At 51.8% G+C, this 20,735-nt stretch overlaps 1 protein-coding gene across 1 annotated transcript in view; it reads right to left on the bottom strand.

Annotated features, from left to right (window-relative positions):
* AACS (acetoacetyl-CoA synthetase) overlaps window positions 1-20,735 on the bottom strand; it is a 57,728-nt gene that overhangs the window by 9,638 nt on the left and 27,355 nt on the right. Inside the window, exons 8-14 of the mRNA XM_055322027.1 lie at window positions 19,218-19,365; window positions 14,227-14,307; window positions 10,993-11,117; window positions 5,848-5,912; window positions 5,582-5,704; window positions 2,398-2,511; window positions 285-410 (exon numbers count right to left, since the gene is read on the bottom strand). Of these exons, the coding sequence (XP_055178002.1) occupies window positions 285-410; window positions 2,398-2,511; window positions 5,582-5,704; window positions 5,848-5,912; window positions 10,993-11,117; window positions 14,227-14,307; window positions 19,218-19,365 (782 nt within the window). The remainder of the gene's footprint in view (window positions 1-284; window positions 411-2,397; window positions 2,512-5,581; window positions 5,705-5,847; window positions 5,913-10,992; window positions 11,118-14,226; window positions 14,308-19,217; window positions 19,366-20,735) is intronic.

Here is a 20,735-nt window from a genome sequence, read left to right as displayed (position 1 = left end):
TCAGCACCCAGCAGGGGGTCTGATTAAGCTTCTCCCCCTCTGCCCCTCCCCACCCCCACTCATGTACACACTAATAAATAAAATATTTAAAAAAATAAACTAACCCAGATGCTGGTTGTACATGATGGCCTCAAGCCACTGATCCAACATTCATTCCCGCCCGGCTGGCAGAAAGAGCCGTGAGCAGCTTCACTACACATGGGCAGGGGCGTGCATACCAGACACCAATAGCCCAGCCCAGGCGACTCCAGGCAGCCCTGTCTGCATCCCCCGGACCCACCTACCTGGGAATCTGGAGAAATATGCCTTCCTGTACTTGTTCCCGTTCTCATCATTCCAGAAGTGTGTGGGCTGGCAGGGGATCGGCTTGGTGCACACCAGCTCACCACTCTCGCCCCAGACTGCCTTTCCTGGTTTGGGAAGAATTAAAAAGTAATCTGAGCACACATGACAACCACACATGCTGGCGCACGCTTGCTTGCTCTCTCTAGCTATCGCTTACACCATGTGCTTGGGCCCTACATGAAGGCAAGGGGCTAACTCACACCACATGCCTCGTTGTGTTAGCACCACTGGAAGCCGAGCTCCTCCCTTCCCTAGTGACCTTCCTTCCCAACACCCTCCCCCAAACCTTTCTGAAGGGAATTTATTGGGGCATCTGGGTGGCTCAGTGGGTTAAGCATCTGCCTTCGGCTCAGTCATGACCCAAGGTCCTGGGATCAAGTGCTGCACCAAGCTTCCTGCTCAGCAGGGAGTCTGCTCCTCCATCTCCTTCTCCCTCTGCCCCTTTTCGTGATGTCAATAAATGAATACAATCTTTTTTTTTAATTTTTAGAAAAACAAAAGGGAATTTATTTCTCCCACATGTGTTTTACTATTTTCACTCCATCAACATCAGCATCTCTGAATAACAGAATCACTCCTCGTATCTCCCAACTGCACAAACGGCAGCATGCTGCAGCATCCAGGACCTTGCTTTGGTCTCCCGCATGGTATCAGGATGACTGGTCATCTACTACATCATCTACTACACACTGCTCCAGTTCATTAATTCTCCACACGCGGTCACGGCTGTTTATTCCTCCTGAAGATGTACCTCTGTACGTTCCCAACTCTGTTCCCTACTGCAAACATGCTGCTATGAACATGCCTGCACATCTCTCCTTGTTCACATGTGCAAGTTCTTCTCCCAGGAGTGGAACTGCTGGATCACAGAGTCCCTCCGTATCTTCGCTATCATTCACTGTTACCAAATTGCATGCCGAGTAAGTCGCACTGAGTCCCACTTGCTCTCAACGGGGCAGCTCAGATTCTTGCCCTGGGCACAGCACAGGTCATGAAGGCCAAAGAGAGAGGGCAGCACGGCACCCCTCCCAGTGAGAGGGCCCTGAAGTCAGCTCAGGCCCAGTTATCCAGCACCTTCCACAGCGCAGCACCACAGGACTTGCAGGGAGAAGCCACCATCCCACCGTGTGTCCACAGAGGCTCCTGAGTTTCCATACCTCCTCCACCTCACCTAGCTCATGTCATCCCACAGAACCCCCAAGATAGAAGACAGACAGGGAACTCGTGCATCTGAAAGCTAATGGGACAGCTATTGGTTTCTCTCTGCTGGGAGCATCTGCCTCCCTCCCAGGCCACAGAATGCAGCAGGGACCAGAACCAAGAGAAATGGTTCGGATGGTGGGGAAGAAAACAGGCATGTGGGGGCGAGAACTTTTCTGAGCACCAGGGAAAATCCCTCTTCTGAAAATAAAAATTGATTTCCAGAAAGGTCTCTGGCAACATTTTCCATGAAATGGAGGAGATCTTCCTGCCCTCTCCAGGCTTCTAGCCCCGACTCTGGTGGGGCTACCAATATTGCCGTCTTTCCCTCTTCCTCACACAAACAGGGCCTGAAACAACCTCCCCAATCACTCTGCCAGGTTAAAATAATGGTGGCTGCAGTGCAAATTTGTACAGTGCACACACCACATGCCAGGCCAGGCCCTGTTTGGTGCTAGAGACACAAATAACATCCACTAACAGGTTACAGAGCAAAGGCTCATCCTGAGAGCATCAGAGAAGCCAACTGCCAGCTCCCTCATGGGGTCTTTGACAAGATCAGGGTGTCACACGAGCAAGACACTGCGGCTGTCTGAGCAGCATCTCCCCGGTTTGGATGCAAGGGGACAACTGCCCTCCCGGTCCTCCTGAACACATGCTCCATGCCCAACACGGACTTCTCAGGCGGGCAAGCCAAAGGGGGCTGGGGGCAGGGAGCCCAGTGGGTGGCTAGAAGGACACAGTCTGCAAGTGGACAGGGCCACCCCCCTCAGGGCAGTTATACACCTGAGTGCTTCCAAGCTACCAGTCACGCTCAGTCACAGAAAGAAAGATGGTTAGTGAAGCTGTCACCTTCCTCGTTCCAGGCTTCCACGGCCATGCCCAGGTTCCGGGCCTGAATCTCTCCTTTATACACAGGAATAGAAAAATTCTGGCCCATGAAGCAGGAGATGATGTCAGTGCCACCTGCAAACAAAGGCAAAAGGAGATCCAAACTTCAGAAGATGGAGACAAATAGCTTATGTTCTTTCTTGGTGAACACCAAAGGAGGAAGACCCCAAAGGACAGGTATTACTACTCTTTCTGCTGGTAAATACTGAAAAATCTGCTGATGGTTAGTTAGAGCTTCTTTTCGGGGAGAAATGGGGGAGGTGATTTAGAAATTGCCACAAATCGCCCATGTCAGAGTAACTTATTTTTTGACTGAGTCTCCCTGGTGGATGAGACAAAATAAATGACCTCTCGTGGTCACAATAAAATTCAAGACTCAGGCTCACAGGAAATGGAAGCCTCATCCATTCTACCCCCCAGGCACTGCTGTGCAGATGGGTCATGCTCAGAGGCCCTCTGCGGCGGCTCCGGCTCACTCAGCCGCTGGAACAGCAGCAACACTGGGGTCCCTGCAGCGGAGGGCACATAAGACAGAACATGTGAGCTAGGAAGCACTCCAACACCAGGAAGGAGCTCGAAAGGGAGTCAGGTCCCGAGAGCCATCGAGAGAGAAGCGGCAGGAGCCCCTGCAGCTAGACCCAGCACTGCTGACCACCGTCCCCTCCCTGGGGGACTTGGGGCAGGAAAGCACCATCAAAACGTGAGCAGGAGGTACATACAGAGCTGGCCCCACACAGGCTCCCTCCTGAACCCAGCCACTCTTCACGTACGTGTCTGTGTGCCTGGAAAGACCCCCATAACTGAGGAGGCACTCACCCCTTCACTGTGCCTGGCCCTGTGACCTGGGGCAGAGGGCACCCAAGAGCCACATAAGACCACTAGAAGCTTTTAGCAACCAGCAGGCTTTCGTTCTGGCCTCGACTCTAAGCTGAGTCGGGCAGAGGCTCCATATATGACGTCCTCCCTGCCTTTTCCTGGGGCCTCGAGTCCCATGAAAATGAGTCTCATGTTCATCCCAGTGGCTGCAAGATGTGACCAGTGCCCCAGGCCCCAGGGAGGTGTAAGTGCTGCCCCCCAAGGCTTGGGGATGCTCTCCGGGTGATTCTGTGACACACACAGCACCAGCCCAGCACTAAGGAGCTGACACATGCTGCTGTCATGACACCACCGAATCACCCAGCAATACCATTCAAACATACTTCCCTAAGCTTCTGTAAACTGGCATTCTGGGCAGGCAATGCATGTGGCACAAGACCTGGAAATCTAGGAGGGCAAGAAGTGGATGTGAGCCTTCCTGATGCCTGGCTCCCCTCCCCGTGGTCAGAGACCCTCTCCACAGACAACCATCACATACACACAAGGACACCTCATACACCTTATCACCCTATCACACCCCCATGCACCTGCTTCCCCCCACCCCCAGCATCTTGAAAAGTGTTTCATGTCAGGACACACAGAGCTAATATGTCTCAAGGCTTCATGGCACTCCAGAGAGTGATACCCAGGCAGCAAACATTTACAGATGTCACCTATCATGAGGCAATGACTCCGTTAAATAACTGGCCAGAGCCCTGGCACTTCCACCCTTGGCAGGCAGCACTGGCACGGAAAGGCCCCTGGAAACTACACAGGACAAACCATCCCTTTTAAGGCAGGCAGACTAGGGTCCAGAGGGAGAAGTGATGTCCCAAGGCCACTCATAGATGCTGGCAGGAACCCCACTTGCCAAAACAGCTCAAGATCCCCAGCCTTGGGCTAAAGGTCCAGCAAGAAAGCTGGTAGGGTAGCCTCAGGCTTCAAGCAAATTACATGGCATCTTTTAAAGATGTCTTTTCAGGAAAATAAAGTCATCTAAAGATTTTGATGAGCTACAACAGTATTAACTTCAAGTCACACTATTAAGGGGGAAATACGGAGTGTGAACCCTAAGTTAAATGGGTCTCAACCCATCAACACGGGCTCCCTCACCTCCATACAGACACCTCTGACAGGAAACAAGCACAGGCTTCCTCAGGTAAGGACAGGGTGGGGGGGAGGCACCACCCAATTTCATTTTTGGATTTTCAATATTTTGCCACATGCACCAATTGTCCTCATACAACTTCACATTAGGAAAAAAGTGAGGAGAAAAAGGTCACTTGAAATCCCAACCCCCACCCCGACCCCCACCCCCACAGGTTTACATCCCCTACACACATATTCCTTTTCTCAATCTACAAAAATGACCACACTTTATCATCCTGCAATCTGCTTCTCTCATTCAGGGTATCACAACTGGCTTTCAATATCAATAAATATGTTTTATCCAAATAAGAATTTTCATCATATCCCTTCTAACAGCAGCAAAAATTAAGGATGTACCATAAATTATTTAATGAATTCCCTTCTACTGGCCTACAGGTAATTTCTAGCTTTTAATGAACATGAACAATGTTGCAACAATTGTTCTCATACTTGGCCACTCATTATTTACAGATTCTGTATTTGCTAATTCTACTACTTACTAAAATTTATGACCTCAAAGTCAACACTCAGAGTGCTTTCAAGGTCACTGAGAACACGAGCCATGTGGAGAAAATCTTGAGCGGCCCACATGCACGTTCCCAGCCGAGGTCCCTGGCCTCTGGTTTCAGCTCTCACCACAGAGAAGACCAAGGGACAGTGAGGGGAGGGGCAGGGTGTGCAAGCAGCTCCGGCCCTGGGCCCGGCTGCACTTGGTGTCAATCCTTACACTGTACCCTGCGAGGGGGCCACTCCGGCAAGTCCGTCAACAATTCTGAACCTCGTCTTCTCTTCTATAAAATAAAGATAACGGAATGTACCAGAATAAGCTGTGTTCAGAATAGAAGATTATAACTGATGCATACATGCATGCGTGCGTGTGTATCTCTCCCAGGAGCAATGGTTCAGGAGTCACTAACTCAGCGACTTTCTAGAACTCAACTCTCGTGAACGAGGAGAGCCAATCATGCATAGATGTGATATTTACTGGGGACACTGATCTTTACTGTGATATTTACTGGGGACAATTTCAAGGCAGTGGACCTGCTGGGTCAGAGGCTGGGCCCGCTTACAGGGGCCACCCTGGTCAAGCCCCGCTTCCTCTGATTGCACCAGAAACTCCTGTCCATGTCGCAGGCCGCACCTGAGATGGAGCCGAGGAGGACACTGCTCTTGATGCACTTGTAGACGTAGTCATAGCTTTGGGCTTTCAGGGGGGAGCCGGTGGACAGGATCGTATGAAGCGTCTGGAGACTGTGGGTTTCCACTAGGGCAAAGAATCACAGAAAGATTAAAACTAAATCTGACACCTTTAGTGTGGCCTGTGTGCAGGACATAGGTGACAGAAGCTATGGATTCCTTGGCTGGCAAGATAGGAAGCAGGCCAGGCGTTCTGACAGGCACACTTACCTGGCTTCATGTTTTTCTCTTCAAGGACAGCCAGCCACTTGGCACCCGTTCCAAGGATGGTGATGCTAGGAGCACAGGAGGGAAGGAAAACAAACTCTCAAGGCTCCTGCATATTCCATGCTCCAGAGCTTTCTAAAATTAGTGACTCGTTTCTGGCAAGTCTGCAAAATCCAAGACCCACCATTCTTCTGGGCTGAATCAATACTTTCTGTTCAGTAAACACCTGTGTTTACTGTGGGGTACAGCAGGGACAGGTCTGCACACCGACCCCAACACACCCAGAACTCTGGCTCCGTGGGAGACGATGACTTGCACGGTACACCACAGTCTTACCAAATGCAGGATATATTCCCTTTCTGGACCAAAGGAGGCCATAAAATCAAGAGCCCTTAAGCTCTAGCCTCCACATTCCCTTCTGCGGGGCTGGAGCAGGCCACGGGAGCTTCTGGCAGAGCAGGGGTCGTCAGCCTCCTGGATGTCCTTCCCCCACATTTCTGTGACACTTAGCAAACCTGCAGCTTTTCTCGTTTCAAACGTTTAGAGTCCACGGTGCTTCTCTCTCATGTCTGCACACACAGAACGGCACACGTGCTGAGCGTACAGGACTGTATCTCCAGGGCAACGTGCTATTCAGCAGTCTACCCCTCCTCAGCTGTTCTCCCAGAGAGGCAGCCCCCAGCATATAAAATGTCTTCTTAACTAATGTCTTCTCTGCAGACCCAAAGGAGGTTGCAGAGTCAAGGTCCCTCTGTGTCCCTCTAGGCAGCAAAAACCTCATCCCCTTGCTCTTGGGTGGCATCTCCCTCTAGGGAGATAGCCACATGTTATCTGATGCCAGGAGGCACAGGGCCTCAGGGCACGGGGTGATTTGGGTTGGGCATACCCCTTAAGGCTGCTGTCATTCCCGTCCCCCCCCCCCCCCGCACCCCTCTCTTCTCCACCACCACCCTGCCACCAGTAAGCACCTCCCCCAAGACCTCAGGCACTTCCTAGGTCACTGTGCCCTAGAGGTGGCTGCTTGGGGATGGGGAGGCTTTAGGGGAGGTGTATACAACCTTCCCACATCCCCCGTGTTTACTGCATTAATTCAGGCAATCTGCTTCACAAATTCAAGATCATCCCCAAGGACTAAGGTGCCACCCCTTCAAGAGTAGCTACATTTTAACAGAAGACCAGGGACGCTATCCCCTTCTGATGGTGGTGTCTCCGCCCCAGCCACCAGCACCAAGATCTCCAGTCACCAACCACACTAAAACAATGTTCATTATTCTGCTCATCCCCTCCCTCCAGGCCCCCAAATCAAATGAAGAGTGTTCAAGCCTCAGGTATATCCCTGTGACCTTGGCAATGTACAGAGACTCTGAGCAGGTACCAGGTCTGGGTCACAGGCCTACTTGTCTGAAGAATGGAAAGGTCTCCCCATCAGTCTCCAGGGCTTGCATGAGATAGATGTTTACAGAAGCACGGGAACTCTGTGTAGGCACTCAGTGCTGCATATTTGTAGGGAGTACAGTTGGGCATCACTGTACGAAGCATGAGGCAGCTTCCCAGCTGGGCCAGCGTCAGCCCTGGTGCCCCACGGACAGCTCACAAACAGAGCCTCCCAGGCCACCCATTCCATGCCTGGGGACTTCTATCAGCCTAAGACCCCCAGTCTCCCTATGTCTGTCCCTGCCCCCAACCCAATTCATTCTCTACATGGGAGCAAGATTTAGACTTTAAAAACATGAACCAGGGATCCCTGGGTGGCGCAGCGGTTTGGCGCCTGCCTTTGGCCCAGGGCGCGATCCTGGAGACCCGGGATCGAATCCCATGTCAGGCTCCCGGTGCATGGAGCCTGCTTCTCCCTCTGCCTGTGTCTCTGCCTCTCTCTCTCTCTGTGTGACTATCATAAATAAATAAAAATTAAAAAAAATAATAATAAAAATAAAAAATAAAAACATGAACCAGGTTATGTTGCTTCAAATGTTCCAACAGTGTTGTGTCTCATGCAGAAAAGCACCCACCCTCCATATTGGCCCCACGTCCACTCTTCACATTCACAGCACAAGGGTCTCTCCCCACGCACTATCCCAGGCACCTTAGGGCCCAGGTGCTCGCCATTCCCTCTGCCTGGAATACACTCATGTCCCCTCCCCAGGCCGGGAGGTTCAGGCCCAGCCCCAGTGCCCTTGCCTTCAGGGATCTCCCTGACCTCCGGGCACTAATATCACTTGTTTCTCTCTCCTTCTTCCCCATTCTGATGCTAGCCCAAGGATAGGGTCCTGTTCACCTCCAATACCACTGCACACACCCCAGGACCCAGCAGGCACGCGAATACCTGCAGGATGTGGAAATGACCCTGGCCGATGGTTGTCCAGCAAGTGCACAGTGTGAGATGAGTTTCCCAGTCCCTCACCATGCTCCACCCGGACTCTCTCACCCAGAGACAGGTAACACGGGGTATTGCAGGTGGCTCTGATGCTGGCCCAGGTACTGGCAAAGCTGGACAGAAGACCCCAGGGTTCTGGCACCAACTCTCACCCGAATATCCCCCAAGACAGAATCCCAGAGCTCAGAAATATACTTTAAATGACAAAGAAAACTGATCTTTTAAAAGAATCTTGTTTGTGTCTACAAAGTAAACGCTCAGTTATCAAACGTGTCAGTAAGTCTTTGGACCAACATTAATAATCGGCAAAGATTTCATTCCTATGTTAGTTGACATGATTTAAAGACCCAAAGGCCCTGAAATGGCCTTGCAGGGACTCTGCTGTCCACCAGCTTGGAAGAGCCACTCCTCTCGCCACAGACAGATAGGATTTTATGTGACTGTACATAACTCAGCTTCAATTTTCAGCAGGGGGAGCACAGCTCAGATGAGGGTCTCCTGCCACACCTGACCTGCACTCCTTCAGCGGCCGCTGGCAGTGGAGCAGGTGTCTGAGGCCTGAAGTCCTCCCTCCCAAGCACCCGTTCTCCCAGCTCCTGTCTGGGCTGCAGAGCCACCCCCGCCCCCATGAGCCAGGCAGGTAAGCCGGCGGCCAGGTCCGGAGGAGCCCTATGATGGTCTCTAGCATCTGGGGCACAAGCCAATGGGGCTGATGGGAGGCAGGGCTCAGGACCTGCCGACCACAACAGCCCAGAAAACACACCTGTGAATGATCAGACATGCCTGCACACACACACTCATTCACACACATACATGCACTCACCTCCACGTGAACGTACATACCTACACATGCACACACACACTCATACGCACCCACATACACACCTACACATACACACTTCCTCACACCTACACATGCACAGATCCACACATGCATGCACACCTTCACGTGCACACAGCATGTGCATACACACCTACACGTACACACACGCATGCATATACACTACGCAAGCACACATACATGTGCATGTGGCGCACCTACACGTATACTCACATGCAAGCACAAACATACCTACACGTACTCACATGCACATACCCATGCATACATACCTACATGTATACACATACACTCACATGCATGCATATACAAACCTCCACGTGTAGACGTACACAATCACTTGCATGCACCCACTTACACATGTACATACATTCTCACGCATTCACATATACACCTACACATACATGCATGCACACTCACATGCGTGCACATATACAAACGCATATTTGTGCATGTAAACCACGTATGCACTCACTCTTGCTCACACATATTCACACATTCACGTTTGCTCACACTTGCACACACACTCATCCACACATGCAGACATACATACTCTTGCCTATGCATGCACACACACTTTTGCATACTTGTGTGCACACACACACAGAGCTGGGTTTTCCTGGAGCCCTTCATCCTTCACATTCATTAGCACTGAGCCCCAATAATGCACATCTTCTATCCCTCTTCCTGTAACACACACACACACACACACACACAAAAGTGTCCCTACCTGGAGCCTGGCTCACAGGTATTAAGGGTAAAGCTCTTGAAGTCATCCAAGTTCTCAGGGATTTGATTAACCTTTCGCTGGAAACAGTCTCATTAGGAAATAACCTTCTTCGTCAATATTGTGAGCCAAATGTCAAGATTTAAATATTACCCAGGCCAGGCAAAGTTATATTTGAAATATTAATGGCCAAGGATTTAAAAACATTAGTGGCTCCTTCTGTTTCCCCACCATGAACAGACTCAAAGTAATGAGCACATTTCAGAGCACGGCTGCTCCCAGGCCCCCAGAGCTCTGCTGCTTCGAGTCTCACTTCTGGAACCACCATCATTAGGCCAGCACTGACCACGGGCCGCAGCACTGAGGACACTTCCGCCAATTATGATTTATTCATTAGCAGAGAAAACATTCATCAAACAGTCCCCTGACAGTTTCCCACGGTGATGCTCCCAGAGGGAACTGGGAGAAGGAGGGGTTCTGGATCCTCCCCCACATTCTGCCTCTGCTCCTCAGGATTCCTGCTTGTCAGTCGACCATGGAACACATGAAGGCTCAGACACCCTCATGCAGCATCTACAGGAGCCTTCTGGAGCAATCTGGTCACGGGTTTAAGGACACTCCAGGGGACAGCCGGCCACACCACAGGACAGCTGACAAAAGGACTCTCCTCTCACCACGGGGCTCAGAAGGTCAGTGGTGGGAAGCCCAGACCCTGCCAATGCCCCAATGCTGGGCTCTGCCCCTGCCTTTTGTAAACATACCCACACTGTTCCCCAAACAGCCTGTTTCACACTCTCCTTCACCCTGGAGCTGGAGAAGCCCCAAGAGACAGACCCCTGCTGGCCCTGTTTCCCTTTCTCCTGGGCTTCTGCAGCAGTTCTTAGGCTCCACCGTTATAGACCTAAGATCACATTTCCTCTCCTGATACCCTGATGTTTCAGACTCACTCCCAGTCCTGGAGGTGGCCCCCATCTGCCCACTGAGTCCTTGTCAGGACTACCTGCCCCTTCCCATCCTTCCTGGCCACTTCAACCTCCCACGCCCTCCTTCATGCCCTCCCCCCCTTACCCTCCCTCGCCCTCCCCCTCCCCCTCCGTCACCCTCTCCCATGCCCTCCCAAACATCCTCCCTCACCCTCCAAGGGGGACCAAGCACTCCATAGGCACCAATGCTACAGCAATCAACAGCAGTGGCATCTCCAGCACCTACCCTATCCTGTCAACCAGGTCCCAGAGCACATTGGGTGTGGGTACCAGAGGGGAGCCATCATACAAGACCACAGACGCCCCCGTGGCAAGAGCAGACACCATCCAGTTCCACATCATCCAGCCGACCTGGAACAGACAGAAGGGGCAATGTCAACCGAGCACTGGGCCAGGAGCCCTGGCTTCTGTCATTCAACTTCTCATGTCCCTAGAAAACCTCCTGAAACTGAGTCAACGGCTGGCAGGCACTGCCCATCTCAGATGCACGGTGCTTTGCTCCAGCAATTCCACACCAAGACTTTATTGTACAGATCCATGCACACATGTGCACTAAGATGGGCCAAAGGATGTGCACGGCAGCCTTGCTGGGGACAATGGGAAATGGAAAGCAACAAGACACACACACACACACACACACACACACACACACACGCCCCCTACCCCTCCCCACCCCGTGCACACCAGACACCATATCTGTGAACCTACATCACTTTCACAACACCTCAGCTGTTGGCAAGAACAAGGTCTGTGCTGACAGGGACCAGTGTCTGGGATGAGCTTCAGTGTAAAACAAGCCCAGCAGACAACGTGCAGCATAACTCTCTCTACACCAACGAAGGTGTGGCCGGGCACACACTGGAGACCTATGAAGGCACCACCACGTGCCAAGGGAACACGCAGACTGCATGAGTGAGAACCACCAACCACTGGGAGGATGTGTGTACCATGTAAAATGTTTCCCAAATGCAAGTTAGGCTTTTTTTTTTTTGTTATTTAAGAAAAACCTTAAGGCAGAAAGTTGCTCAAGAACCCAATGGCAGCAGCATGCCCATCCACACGGGAGCATTTGTGGGCAGTTCCAGGGTGGACCCAACACAGCGGCACAGCAAGGGAGCAAGGGAGCTAGATGAAAGCTCCAGCAGGAATCTCTGCTTCGGAGGTGAGGATGGCCGGGAGGACACCCCACCAGCAGGACTGCCTCACCCAGCACCCTGTGCGCAGATCCCACGAAGGGGCCATGGTGCTACATGAGGAAGCACCCCAAGTGGCTCTCTGGTGTGGCCCAGCTAAGAACCTCCATACTAGAGCACCTCTGGCTTGAGTGACGTGCTCAAGAGCCCAGCGGGCCCCCCAAAAGGCTACCTGTCCTTCCCCTCAGCACCTCCAGCTCTGGGGCCGCACAAAAATCTCAAGTTAGTTGAGCTGCCTTTAAAGGAGGCTTTAACATCCCTACTTGAGCTTCCCTCCTAAGGAATTATTAGTAACAAAAGAAACCAGTGCCAGGCAGCCCAAGCAGCAGGATGGCCGGGCCAACTCACTGTCCTAGGAAGCAGTCAAAGGCGCTGGTCAGTGACCCGGTGCAGGCCGGGCTCGCACCGCACGGAGTTGCTGCAGCCGCTGCCACCCAAGGCTGGGCACCAGCATGCTCCACGGCAGAGGCCACCAGCCCACCCCTCCTGGGTAGGATGCTTTGGGAAAAGTGAAACGCCTCTGGGAAAACCTCCTCAGATCTGAGTTCTTCTCATTGTGAACTTCCCCTCAATGCAAAAGCCTGTCTTTTTAAACCACAAGTCCCAGGGAGTCAGCTGAGTTGGACATCGCTGTACCTGCCTGGGCCTCCCTGCAATTCAAAAAAACGACACTCCGTCAACACTGCTAGGCTGTCCACGTGAAAAGGGCCCAGAGCCCAGCAGTGCCCAGCACCACTGGCCCGTGTGGGGAGGGGATCAGGAGGGTCCAGGAAACCCCAATGACTGGGCCCAAGCCCTTGATTTTCAGCTGAACACACCGAGCAATGAGGCAGCCTGCACACGGTCATACATGCAGAGTACTCCCAGGCTCCCCATCCTGTGATGGCGAGGAGTCCTGGGCTCCATCCCTTAGGGCACAGCTAGGTCCCTGGCCATTAACCTCACAGGCTAGGAACACACCTCCAATATTCTGTTTCCTTAAAAACCCAGCACAGAATTGTCATCCAGGAAACAGAGCTAAATCACTCTGAAACCTCTTAATAGTTGCAGTTGGAAAAAGCCAACTTTGAGTTTTCTTCCCTTCCTTTAACTCATCCTAAGTGCTCATCTTACAGAGTTCAATGAGCACAGGAATATCTCCAACTGCTCAAATCCAACCTTTGATTTAATGATGCACATCCCACACAAAACCACAGGAATGTGTTGGAGGCAGGACCCCGTTCATCCCATGTCCCAGTGACATCTGACCCAGAGGACGCTGGCTTCTGTTATGCTCTGTTTGCTTTCCCTGGGCACCTGGGCCCTCTTCCTTGGTCAGGGAATGCCAGAGCCTCTCCAGGATTCTAGTACAAACACCTCACTGAGAAGTGAGATGGCCAGGCTCAGTTCAAGGTACACCATCAAGGATTTGGGGCAGAAAAGAACTCCTTTTGTGACTGGGTGATTCAGTGACTTGACTGTCTGACTCTTGATTGTCGCTCAGGCTGTGATCTCAGGGTTGTGGGATTGAGTTCTGCATGGGGCTCTGTGCTCAGTGGGGAGTCTGCTTGTCCCTCTCCTTCTGCCCTTCCCCCTGTTTGCACACTCTTGTGAGATCTCTCTCTCTCTCTAAAATAAAATAAGTCTTAAAAAAAAAAAAAAAAAAGAACTCTTCCTGCGAGGGCAGCACCAGCCCAGCACACACACCCATGCCCAGGGCAGGGACAGGGTTTCTCTAGCCTGATCCTACAGTAGGGAGCAGCTCTGGTCCAGGATAGACTCTCTCCTGCCCAATCTGGCCTCCACACCTGGAACCCCAGCTGTCACAGTAATTGGAAGAGCCACCTGGATACATTTCCCGTTACCATTCCAATGAACTGCCACAAACTTAGTGACCTAAAACACCACAAATTCATTATGTGAGAGTTCTGGAGGTCCAAAGTCTAAAATCAAGGTGTCGTTGGCAGGACCACACTCCTTCTGGAAGCTCTAGGACCAATCTCTTTCCTTGACCTTCCCAGCTTCAAAAAGCCACTCACATCCCTTGGCTCGTGACCCTGTGTGACTCTGACCTCTGCTTCCCTCTGCCCATCTCCCTCTGATGCCGACCCTCCTGCTCCCCTCTTACCAGGACCTGTGTGCTCCCGCTGGACCCACCTGGCTAAATGCAAGAGAATTTCCCTGTCACAAAACTCCTGACCCAATCACACTGGCCCCAAAAGAACCAAAGCAAGTGATGGGCAGGACACAGAAGACAGAGGACCCCCCGCCCTCAGGAGCCCGCTCACCGTGGTGTAATACAGGATGATGTCACTGCTGCTCATGTTGCCGTGAAGAATGTGCTCCTTCAGGTGCTGGATGAGTGTGCCCTGGGGAGAGGCGGAGACGCGGTGTGAGCGCACACAGCACAGACACAGAGCCCGGGGAGAGGAGAAGCCAACCTCCCTTTGCCTTCTTGGGGGCAGCAGAATTGCAAGCACACTCCTCAGAGGAGCAGTAGTCCCATGAAGTGACCTGACAGTCAGGGACGGGGGAAGCAGCATCTGACCAGCTCCAGCCAGCCTGCGAGCTCAGGAGCACCACGGGACCCGACCCCAGGCCCAGAAGGCTGAAGAGGCAAAGTCAAGCCAGGGGCAAAAGGACAGGAGTGCGCACGACACTGTGTGCCTCCAGCGCGGGGACCTGGAAGGCGGATGGCAGGGCAGCACTGGTGGAGGGGCCCTGCCAACCTCCGGCCACAGAGCACAAGACCCTGCCTTCAGCCCACACGCCCAGTCAGACCCCCAGCCCCCTCACACGGTCCACTATTTCTCTATTTCAACATTTCATAGGAGGTGCACACGCCCAGCCCGGTGCTCCGCAGCCTACACTGTGCTGGCCCCTCCCCTGCCCCCGGTTCTCCTGCAGCCCTGCATCTATTCCCAGGTCTATATCCAGGTATCCTCCTGGCCCAGCAGCATCTATTCGTTTATGCTGGCTTTTCTTACTGGACACATTGCCCTGCACTCTGCTTTTCCCAAGTAACATACCTTGGAGCTCTGTATCAGCGCACGGAGAGCTTCCTGGGGTTTTACTTTCAGCTGTAATACTCCAGCACCTACGCCCCTTGTGCCAAACTTGTCCTGTCTGCAGCTTATGGGGATGAGAGGGAGCAACCCACCTCCAAGCACCACAGGGAAGGCAGAGCAAGGGGCCCTGAATCAGCCACTACATGCCTCTCGTCCCATCTCTAGGTGGAGCTCATATGCGATCCTGAGGCCACAGGGTGTTGTCCCTCAGAGGTCCCTGAAGGGCACCAGCCACCATCCTTCAGTCTGTTCCACAGATGGGAGCACCTGGCTGTTGGCAACGGACCCCCGTTGTTAGGGATGGTCGGGGCTAAAGCATGGACCCATGTATCACAAGCAGCCTTTATGACCCATCCTCTTCTCTTCATACCCAAGAGAAATAAAAACAACCCAGCAGGGGGAGAGGATCCTTTTCAAAGCTCAATGGAAAGAACCGTGCCCAACAAATTCTCCAACTCAAGAGCCAGAGCTCCTATTCCAGAAGCCATCCAGAACCAAGGCCATCGCCAGGCCTGCAATGTGCATCAGTGATCACAGCCACTCAAGGGCAAGGCAGACCACAGCACAAAGGCTTCTGGGGGGACCAGGACCTTTCTAAGGATCCCCGAGGCCACCTGCAGACTCCAGGAGCCGGTTGCTGGTGGCTTTATGAAGTGGACATCATGGGGGTAAGAGACAGCCACCAACCTGGGGGTTACCAGCTTTCATGCAGAGTTGCACACCACAGCGCTCTCCCTTGGAGCCGGTGGGCACTGGCTTGGAGATAACAATCACTTGAACTCTTCCAGTAAGCGTGAAACATTCACACACCAAATCCACTGAAAGGGCTGGGGGCTCCCTGACGCCAAGAGCCTGCAGCAAATTCCCCTCCCTTTTTTTTTTTTTTTTAACTTAAAATCCGGTATTTAGTTTAGATCTGTATCTTCATCAATGAGGTCTGCTTCGAGCCTGGCCTATTTATAACCCTACATCTGTTCTCCTGTGCCTCATCCTCCTCCTCTCAGGCGGCACAAAACAAGCCAGGCTTTGCTTCTCTCTCAAGAATGTCTCTCTGAATGAACCTTAATTCACAGCAGTAGTTTTGCCCTTAATTTTTAAGTATTTATGGCTGAGTCTGAGGAAGGAAGTCTGAACAACATGACATCATACATCTCAAGCAAGAGGAACTTAATTTCATAGAAAGAAGAGGCAAGCTGCTTTCTGAGACCTAATGTTGACTCAGAAAACACAAGCCCGCAAACCAGGAACACCACCACCAGCAAAGCAGGGGGACGGCCAGTGTCCCCTGACTGTGCGCGCCTCCCCCTTCCCACTGTCTCTAAGTTTCCTGTTAAGGTAACTCTTGAAAACAGGCAAGATGCTTAGTCACTTCTCTGGAGATGCAAGAGCCTAGTGAAGACAGAATAAGTCTGATTTTTCCTGACTTTTCCATACTCTAAATATACCAAGGCATGATGATTTTATGAGCAAGCCACATTATATCTAATACATTTTTATGCTCCTCTCCTAAAAGTGACATTCACTATGCAAAAAGCACTAAAAATAAAAGTGCAGTTAGACATTTCAGTTTTTCCTAAAATGTCTGTTGTTTTGCCACACATACCCCACCCTTGTCTACAAGGTTTCTAAAAATGCTCCTCTCTTGAGCTCGGTAACAGGCCTGCGACCAAGCAGACCAGAGCTCCCCTCTCCAAGGAGAATGTTATTCCAGTAACCACAGTGAATGACATCTTAGACTCTGAACACACCCGACTTGATTTAATAAAACAGGATGGTTTGAACAAGGTCAACTCACTCCTACAAAGAAAGCAACTCAACTGGGTTTGGCCAGTGTTACTTATAGGCACCCTGAAGTCCGCCTCCCTTCCACCTGGCCCTGAGAAGTCACCCACAGGTTCCTGGTGTATCTGGCAGCTCCATGTCACCATCTGAGATCAGGCCTTCAGCGAATCCAAATCCAGGTAATAATGGAGCCTCGCTAGCTAGCTCCTTTCCCCATTCCGATGGAAACACTCTGTGAAAAGCTCTATAAGGCTCTAAAATGATTCAAATGGAAATGTCCCCCTTTTGTGGAAGGGATTCAGAGTGCTTCCAGGCATAGGGAACATCTGTAAAAGCTAAATGAACTAGAATAAGAGAAATTCTATATTTGATTTTCAAATGCCGCCATCTCATCAAGTGATAGCTAGAAAGCTGTTTGTGAACAGGAGCTTTCTCCTCTGGGATAATCCCCCTTCTTCAGAGCCGGGGGAGAAGAGAAGGCTATGACAACGTCTGACCCCGAGACTACGGGGTTCTTATCCTCCCTCCAGGCTCAGCCAAGTGAGGGAGAAAGCTGGAAAGTGGGTATAGAGAGTGGCAGAGCCTGGGCAGGGCATCTGGAAGGAGCACCATGGGCACAGAGCAGCAGGAGGATGCTGGGTCCCGAAACCCGCCCAGGACACTGCACCGGAGTCAGAAAGAAGCTTTCCCATCAAGGCCAGGAGCAGGATAGGATGGCATGAGGCCAGGAGGGACTGTGGTCCGAGAAAAGCACCAAATGCCCCAGGAACTGTATCTCTGAGAAGCGACCTGCTTAGATGACAAGTATAAAATATTAAATGGGTATCAGGTGCCTCCTGATGTGATGTGTGAGAAAAACACAGCATCACTTCCAGACGGTGTCACCCAGATCCAACCAGGAGGAAGCACCCAACGAATCCAGAGAGCCATTCTGCAAGACTAGCAACTGAACTCCCAAGATGCCAACGTCGCAAAAGGCGAAGGGGGAGTGAGGAGCAGCTCCAGAGTGAGGACACAGGGAGGCGTGGAAGCAGGCTGCTGTATGGGGTATTGAGGGGAAGGCAGAAGCGTGTGAACGGGGCCACACATCAGGTAACAGTATCACATCAATGCTGACCTTCCTGAACATGACGACCACACGAAGGGCATATGGGGGAGCATTCTCGTTCCCAGGAGACGTGTCCTGAAGTATCCAGGGTGAAGGGCCGACTCTCAACTCACTCTTAAGGGGTTTTCAGCGAAAAGCAGAACAACATGTGTACCACACGGAGACAGAAGCCAAGCAGAAGAGTCTTTGCAGAAAACGTTAGGAAGGGATGCTGATAATGTTAAGGGTGGCGGAGTCTAGCTGATGTGCCTGCCTATGGAGCCCATCACGCTGCTCCTGCAGCTTTCCTAAAGGTTTGCGATTGTTCCAAGAATAAAAGGTTAAAGTCACTAATTGGTACAGATAAAATCTCATGCTTCATTTCAGGTGCTTCAATAAAGCTGGACTTCTAATGAAATTCACAGGAAAATGAGTACATGTCGTGGGCCAAACTGGGGATCCCCGAACTCATATGCTGAAGCCCTGAGGCCCAAGACCGTAGAATGTGACTCCATTTAAAGAGGTGATAAAGTCAGAGAGACTACAAGGGCGGGTCCTAATGCAATCTGACTGATGAGCTTACAAGAGGAAATTGGGGCAAAATGCGAGCCCCCAGGAATGTACACAGAGGGAAGATCAAGTAAGGGCACAGGGAGAAGGCAGCCGTCTACAGGCCTGGGAGAGAGGCCTCAGAAGCATCCAACCCTGGACCCCTTGGTCTCAGACTTCCACCCCCGGCCCCATAAGAGGCACATCTCTCTTGCTGAAGCTGCCAGCCCATGGTGCTCAGTGACGACGGCCCAAGCCGAATACTGCGGCATGGTGAGCTTCTCTCAGCTACCTGCATTTTCCAACATGACCCAGCAGCTGTCACAGCGTCTGACCACAGTCCACAGGCAGCTCTGTCTGACCATGCCATGGAGCACACACACACATCCACACACATGCTGCTAACACAACAGCCTCATGCACCACCACCAGCACCTCTCATAACCCTCGATGTGCTCACAGGTGCTGGCAGGGCCCACCCACCACATTTACAAGCACCTAGGGCATCACAGCCACAGTGTGAAAGTCATGGGCTTACCCAATGCACACCCTGCCTTGGAGGCACCATGCAGCCTCTGTACCCGTCACAGCAGCAACAGACACCCACAGCAACTCCCAGGACCTGGGCTCAGACACACATCCCCACACTACCCCCACCTGAAGAGGAGCTGCGAGATAAGAGTCTCTGGGGGAGGGGGTGCAGTCTGGCTGGGATGGTGGTCTGGGGTGCAGACTCGGTGGCTACTTTCAGCAGCTCGGAGACCCCAGGGGAGCAAACGGTGGAGGAACGTACCCCAGCGGAATGCACCATGCACTTAGGTGCTCCAGTGGTGCCCGACGAAAACATGATGAAGAGTGGGTGGCTGAAGGGCAGCTGCTCAAACTCCAGCTGTGGGGCCTGCTCGCCTTTCCTGGTTGCAAGGAAATCATCCAGAAACACACTGGGGGCAAAACATACAGAAACAAACAGTGAACGTAACAGAATGCTCAGGTGCATCCGCTGAGTCTTCCCAGGCTAGATGTGGCCGCTCACTGCCCTCTAAGGCTACCTTGTAGGATTTCAAGGGGAAACAAACCTGGTTTGGAAACTTTCCAGGAGGAAGGAGAGAAGTCAAATCTTACAAATTCAAATTCATGCTGAAGGGAAACTAACTGAATGAGTGAAAATATCAAGTTGCTTTATTAGCATGCTGGCAGGGCCAAGGACTGTCTCTTCTGAGAATCTTTCAAGTGCTTTCACAAGCACTGTGCAGAAGGATCACTTAGAATTAACACATCCCCAGTTTGTACGCAAACTTGGGTTAAGGAGGTTGTGAATCTGACACACATCTGTGCTGCCTCCATGAGGAGCAGGGAGGGAAGGGAGGGACCAGATTCCTGAGCTTCTGAACCACAGAAGGTCGGAACAAGTAGGTGGGGCCAAGATCCAAAGACTGGAGCTTCTACAACAGAGATGCTTCCAGGCAAATGTATGTATCACGTGTCATTGAATACTACTCCTGAGGACAACAGCCAGGTACAAATCTCTGTCCAGACACAAAATTAAGCCTGGCTGGGGTTTTTTTTGTTTGTTTGTTTGTTTGTTTTTTTAAGATTTTATTTATTTATTCATGAGAGACACACAGAGAGAGAGGCAGAGGGATCCCTGGGTGGCGCAGTGGTTTGGCGCCTGCCTTTGGCCCAGGGCGCGATCCTGGAGATCCGGGATAGAGTCCCACTTCGGGCTCCCGGTGCATGGAGCCTGCTTCTCCCTCTGCCTGTGTCTCTGCGCCTCTCTCTCTCTCTCTCTCTCTGTGACTATTATAAATAAATAAAAATTAAAATATTAAAAAAAAAAAAAAGAGAGAGGCAGAGACACAGGCAGAGGGAGAAGCAGGCTCCATGCAGGGAGTCCGATGTGGGACTCGATCCCGGGACTCCAGGATCACGCCCTGAGCCGAAGGCAGGTGCTAAACTGCTGAGCCACCCAGGGGTCCCCAAGCCTGGCTGTTGACTACTACTTAAGAAATCTGCCCCCAAACCGGACATAAAGCATGATTCCATGTGGCCCAAACCAGCCAATGAGGAACACATTTGTTTTCTGAGCACAAACAGGGCAGCTGAAGCCACAAACCATCCTGGGAGAGGTTCTTTTCCTATGTAGAGATGAGCAGGAACCCGGATCCTGGCCCTCTCTCTCTCTACTGGCTTAAAAGAGCGGGGCGGGGGGGGTGGGTAATAACCTGCTGTTTTGACAAATGGAACTTTCTCTCTTCTGTGGAAGGGGAAGAATGAGTTAAACTCTGCATCAATCTGCTGAGGATAATTACTC

This window comes from Nyctereutes procyonoides, unplaced genomic scaffold (assembly GCF_905146905.1).
Source record: "Nyctereutes procyonoides isolate TBG_1078 unplaced genomic scaffold, NYPRO_anot_genome, whole genome shotgun sequence".
NCBI classification, from domain to species: Eukaryota; Metazoa; Chordata; class Mammalia; order Carnivora; family Canidae; genus Nyctereutes; species Nyctereutes procyonoides.
The sequence above is the reverse complement of the archived record's forward strand: the minus strand, read 5'-3'. Positions and strand labels throughout refer to the sequence as shown.